Consider the following 6,510-nt stretch of genomic DNA (forward strand, 5'->3'; position numbering starts at 1 on the left):
TTAACATAATTCACAAAAAACTACCAGGGTGTTGAAGTTCAGCTGGACCAGGACTGCCTTTCCTTTGGAGCTGTGGTCCAGCACTGCCAGGTCAAGAGAAGTGTCATGATAGGGATGGGTACCGGTGTCCGGTGCCATGATGGCACCGGTTCTGACATAAACGGTAGTAACCAGACCGAAAAGCAGCGCACATTTCGGTGCTTTATTTCGGTGCTTTTTTTTCCTGAGCTGTGATACACTTCTAGCCAATCATTTTACGTTTCCGAGGATAGTAGGCGGGCGCCAGGTACGTACGTTCTTTAGAGCAGAGCTACAGATTAAAAATGTCCAAGGCGAAGCGGTCAAAAGTCTGGCTGTACTTCACAGCAAAATATGCAAACTCAGCAGCCTGCAACAAGTGCTTTAAGCTGATACTGTGATACTGTCAAAGGAGGTAACACCAAGAATCCGATTAAACAGCTGGCGACGCATAGCGTTTTTTTTAAAAGCCGAGAAATGCGCCGTATTTGATAGCTTGCTGCGAGACCTCACACCGTGCACGTCGGGTGGGTTGCCAGTTATCGGACCCGGAGCAACATCCCCCAAAAACCCGAAGAATAGAGTCCTGGCCCCTAGCCCTGCCAGTGTAGCAGAAATGATGACGGATGATGATGCAGCAGCAGCCGTTCTTCTCTGCGTGAGTAGCTTCATGTTGTTCGTGTGTAATTTACGTTGAGTAGGCTAACCACGTTATTACATTAATGCATGTAAGGTGAACTAGCAAACATCATCATAGCTACATGCGGCTGTCTTCTTGTTTGATGGCAGATACTCCCTTCACCCTGGCCAAAAAGGCTAAAATGACCAAAGAAAAAGTGGAAAACAGTTAAACATGAGAGGGTTTAAGTTTGTGTTTTTTCCATTGTTTAAGCACTGCTTCCAGCCAAGAGTGATGCCATATATGCCACATAGCTGCAGAAAAGGCTAACATTGTTATCTTTTTACAAAAAAACCAGCTGAACATGAGAGGTTTTTGGACAAAGTTTGTGTTCTCCATTCTTTAAGCACCGGTTCGAGCACCGTTTAAGCACCGGCACCGTTTCAAAAGTACCGATTTGGCACCGGTATCGGATAAAACCTAAACGATACCCATCCCTAGTCATGACGAATACTGGCGACAGTAGTGCCAGGTAAGGTTAGACGCTACCAGCAAACAAATCTCCACACAGACACACAGTATTGTGTTATTGCAATCAGGTGTCACATGCACAGGATTATATCCTCCTATTTGCTTTTTACTTTTCAATCCACCTTCTTACAGGTTTAACTGGAAAACAGAGGATTTTCCTGCAGAGTTGTCCATTGTGCCATTACAAGGATTTATCAACCCAGGGATGGAAGTTTCCTTTCAAGTGACGTTTGCCCCTGTGGAGCTGCGTAACGACACAAGATATGAGAATCTGTCCTGCTTTGTGGAGGGTTCCTCCTCACCCATCACCTTTACTGTCACTGGCTCCTGCATCGCCACCTCCACCAGCAGAGAGGTTTGACTGAAGCACCTTTTCAGACAAATACAGTGTTGAGTAATATAGTAAACAAACAAAAAAAAACATCTGATTGATCATTGGATAGTTACTTGTTAAGAGCTATTTCAGGTTAACTGAATGCTTTTGAAGACCAGTGAGGATGAGAATGTGTCATATTTACATGATGCATGTACAGGGAGTGCAGAATTATTAGGCAAATGAGTATTTTGTCCACATCATCCTCTTCATGCATGTTGTCTTACTCCAAGCTGTATAGGCTCGAAAGCCTACTACCAATTAAGCATATTAGGTGATGTGCATCTCTGTAATGAGAAGGGGTGTGGTCTAATGACATCAACACCCTATATCAGGTGTGCATAATTATTAGGCAACGTCCTTTCCTTTGGCAAAATGGGTCAAAAGAAGGACTTGACAGGCTCAGAAAAGTCAAAAATAGTGAGATATCTTGCAGAGGGATGCAGCAGTCTCAAAATTGCAAAGCTTCTGAAGCGTGATCATCGAACAATCAAGCGTTTCATTCAAAATAGTCAACAGGGTCGCAAGAAGCGTGTGGAAAAACCAAGGCGCAAAATAACTGCCCATGAACTGAGAAAAGTCAAGCGTGCAGCTGCCAAGATGCCACTTGCCACCAGTTTGGCCATATTTCAGAGCTGCAACATCACTGGAGTGCCCAAAAGCACAAGGTGTGCAATACTCAGAGACATGGCCAAGGTAAGAAAGGCTGAAAGACGACCACCACTGAACAAGACACACAAGCTGAAACGTCAAGACTGGGCCAAGAAATATCTCAAGACTGGTTTTTCTAAGGTTTTATGGACTGATGAAATGAGAGGGAGTCTTGATGGGCCAGATGGATGGGCCCGTGGCTGGATTGGTAAAGGGCAGAGAGCTCCAGTCCGACTCAGACGCCAGCAAGGTGGAGGTGGAGTACTGGTTTGGGCTGGTATCATCAAAGATGAGCTTGTGGGGCCTTTTCGGGTTGAGGATGGAGTCAAGCTCAACTCCCAGTCCTACTGCCAGTTTCTGGAAGACACCTTCTTCAAGCAGTGGTACAGGAAGAAGTCTGCATCCTTCAAGAAAAACATGATTTTCATGCAGGACAATGCTCCATCACACGCGTCCAAGTACTCCACAGCGTGGCTGGCAAGAAAGGGTATAAAAGAAGAAAAACTAATGACATGGCCACCTTGTTCACCTGATCTGAACCCCATTGAGAACCTGTGGTCCATCATCAAATGTGAGATTTACAAGGAGGGAAAACAGTACACCTCTCTGAACAGTGTCTGGGAGGCTGTGGTTGCTGCTGCACGCAATGTTGATGGTGAACAGATCAAAACACTGACAGAATCCATGGATGGCAGGCTTTTGAGTGTCCTTGCAAAGAAAGGTGGCTATATTGGTCGCTGATTTGTTTTTGTTTTGTTTTTGAATGTCAGAAATGTATATTTGTGAATGTGGAGATGTTATATTGGTTTCACTGGTAAAAATAAATAATTGAAATGGGTATATATTTGTTTTTTGTTAAGTTGCCTAATAATTATGCACAGTAATAGTCACCTGCACACACAGATATCCCCCTAAAATAGCTAAAACTAAAAACAAACTAAAAACTACTTCCACAAACATTCAGCTTTGATATTAATGAGTTTTTTGGGTTCATTGAGAACATGGTTGTTGTTCAATAATAACATTCAATTTTAATAGAGATTGACAGACCACGTGACTTTCGCGCATTGCATGCCGGGAACTCGTGGCAAAACAATCCAAGTACCGCATCAAATGCAAGCATTTGCAGCACCGCAAAACGTTCATTCTTCGGTTCCAATAAATTCTTGCTTTTTCTTTGCCCCCCAAAAAGGTATGTACAAAACGAAGGAGAACAATGCCGGTCCGTACAAAGACAGACTTGAATGAAAAGTCAAAGAAAAGATACGAGGAAAAAAATCAAACCAGTGAAAGTGTTAGACCCTTACGAGCACACAGAGGGACAAAATACGTTAGCGTGCTGCCCAACTTCACCACGCTCATATTTATAATTATACGGTTCTTGGAGTGAGTGCATACACTCATGAAGTTTAGTAACTTCAGGTCACTGCAACAAGCCCAGGTACAGTTTACCGACGGATGGGTACAGGACCTTGAAATGCACCGTGTAGAACGAAAGACCATCGTACATATCATAAGTTTACCAGTCTCACAAATCGTCTCATAAATACACATTCGTTAACCGTTTATTAATAGGACCTTTGAGCTCAACGGTAATTAATTAGTAGTGGAAATAATTTCTGGTAGCATCACAGAAATGTAGCAGTGACAATAATACTGTATGCTGTAATCGTACTGGGCAATTAGTGATACAAAACAACTGTTTTATCCTGTGAATAAAAGTATATGTTTTTGTCAATGTACCATAATAACAGAAGCGAAACACAATATTGTGTCAGGACAATTCACTATTTATGCACAATAAACAAAGGAGCATAGCGCGACAATTTCTGTTCAGCGCCAGACTTGCTTGTAACCTATATCACCAATTATGTTATGAAAAATGACGCATTAACTACAACAGCAGACTGACCTTTGTGGAAATGCTTGGAGCAGACTAACATGTGAGCTGGAGTGTTCTGGGACGTTATATTTGGTCTTTGAATGGCTGCAATCCAGGCCATCCGTCTCTTTGTTACTTCGGAAACATGGCTCGAACAATTTCTCTTCAACGACGTAATCCGATAACAACCGATCTCTTTACCCGTCGGCTTCCCGTGGCTGTCATGCGACCGGCTATTGCAGTTAATAATACAACGGCTTCTTGACATTTTTGTGTTTCTTTTTATCGCTGTGTGACTGATTTCAATTGAAAGCCTGCGTGCGCTAGTACCTCTTGCCACGAGTTCCCAGAATTCTTTGCGGTTTTACCCCTGAATGACGTCACATTTTCAATCTCTATAGCGCCAAATCACAACAAAAGTCGCCTCAAGGGGCTTCAATAATAACATTATTCCTCAAAAATACAACTTGCCTAATAATTCTGCACTCCCTGTATGTATGTACTTTTAAAAACCACTGACTTACATGTGCAAGTGATTATTTGTGCTATTGAGTTAAAAGTGAGAGACTTTAATCTTACCTTTCAGTATTCACATGCAGAGCAGCAGTGCTGTATGTATTCAGTAAACTAACGAATTCTGTTTCCATTTAATTATTTTAAATAACCACATGGCATGGCATAGTTTCAGGTTTCTAATACAAATCTGCTCACTCACATGGGACAGTGTTTCCAGTTAACCAGTCAATAAATTCAATAAATTTGAAACCAGATGATGGCACAATAGTAAAGATGACTGTGAGTGTTTCAGATTGTAGGAATGGTTAGAGGTCAACATCAGGCGATGTGAAACATATATAAGAGTTTTTAAAAAATATTACTTGGCTTCAATGAGCTCTGTAACACTAATGGCTACAAGAAGTCGATCTAGAGATTGAGTTGAAGGTAATCTAATTTTTTACCATGACACAGGAATTAATTTCTCATATCAGCAGATGTAGCTCAGATGTGGGAAGATTATGTTTTGACATCAGAAGTTTAAACTTCACACATCATCTGTTCTTTGTAATGTCAGCGCCTTTGAGCCATCTGTCACTGAACTGTTGCTGCCCTCTCTCTGTGTGCAGGTGGTGAATTTTGTTTGCCCAGTTCGTGGCTCTCACACTCAGACCCTGTCTGTGCTCAACCCCACAAACCAGTGTTGCAGCATCACACCTGTCATTGAGGGTGAGCACTGGAGTGCTGCACTCTCTGTGAACTTCGAGCCCCACCAGAACACGGCATTCACGATCACCTACCGACCTATGACCATGACTACTTCTGGAAAAAAACATCAGGTAGAGGAGCAGTGCCATTTTAGTGGCACTGAGTTAAATATGAAATGTATGCAGATACGATTGATTGATTAAATGGATTTAATCCCTGAAAATTGTACATTTGTCCTTCCTTTTGCACAGGGATCAGTCTTTTTTGCTTTTCCCGATGGGACAGGCATGCTGTACTCCTTGCAGGGAACTGCTGATCCTCCTAAAGCAGAGGACACTATTGTGCACGAGCTGCCGGCAAAAACTAGCCGCACTGTGCTGCTCCCTGTGCACAACTGGCTCTCTAGGCAACAGCGGTAAAACACTTAAGACCACATTTACTAATCGGGGTAAAAACACTGAAAGGTGTGGTTATATTTATGGGGAAGTTGCACTGTTTTCTAAGCACAGGCACAGTCAGTTCATTTTAATATGACATGCTGAATCAGCAAGGTTAGCACAAGGTCAAGAGATGATATTCAGCTAATTTACTAACAGGAGAAGTTTGTTAATGGAACCACCAAATATTGTTTATTTATGTGTAATAAAACTTTATTAAGGAAAGAAGAGAGAGGTCTGGGCCTCTTGCTTAGGCTGCTGCCCCCGCGACCCGGCCTCCAGATAAAGCGGATGAAGATGGATGGATGGATAGATTTTAACATTGGCAACATAGCAATTTAAAGTAGGAGAAAAAAAACATTATTTTTTACACTTGAATGTGTCAGTTACTACTGCAGAGATTTAGGAGACGTTTCTGCACTCGTGTCACTTTATTTGGAAATCCAGACAAAGATGTGATAAAAACTTATACCAAGCCACCTGGGACCTCCAAACTAAAGGAGACACACAATATCAGCAGCAACAAAACTTAAATTTCAGTTTTTGGCATTAGGTTCTTTTCAACATTCTGTGGCTTCTGTGGCAGGAATTTCAACAAATATGGCTGAAGAAAAAAGATAATGCAAGGATGATGATGCTGAATTTGGACCTTATGCTGACAGTAATCATGCCTCGAGAAGTTTTAATAGCAGCCCATTTCTTATTTTGATGTTTTGTATTTGTTTGTTAGTTTGAAGCGGTTGTTTGTGGTTGTTCTGATCAATGCAATTACATTATTAACCTGCAAAAACACATT

The 6,510-nt window shown here is 42.0% G+C and overlaps 1 protein-coding gene across 1 annotated transcript in view; it reads left to right on the top strand.

Annotated features, from left to right (window-relative positions):
• Positions 1 to 1,053: 1,053 nt before the first annotated feature.
• Positions 1,054 to 6,510, top strand: part of LOC106632830 (hydrocephalus-inducing protein homolog) — a gene marked incomplete in the record, with an annotated part of 7,381 nt that continues 1,924 nt past the window's right edge. Inside the window, 4 exon segments of the mRNA XM_042217431.1 lie at positions 1,054 to 1,169; positions 1,301 to 1,523; positions 5,199 to 5,408; positions 5,529 to 5,692. Of these exon segments, the coding sequence (XP_042073365.1) occupies positions 1,141 to 1,169; positions 1,301 to 1,523; positions 5,199 to 5,408; positions 5,529 to 5,692 (626 nt within the window).

This window comes from Haplochromis burtoni, unplaced genomic scaffold, assembly GCF_018398535.1.
Source record: "Haplochromis burtoni strain Fernald_Lab_line unplaced genomic scaffold, NCSU_Asbu1 Contig_1971, whole genome shotgun sequence".
Taxonomy (NCBI): Eukaryota; Metazoa; Chordata; class Actinopteri; order Cichliformes; family Cichlidae; genus Haplochromis; species Haplochromis burtoni.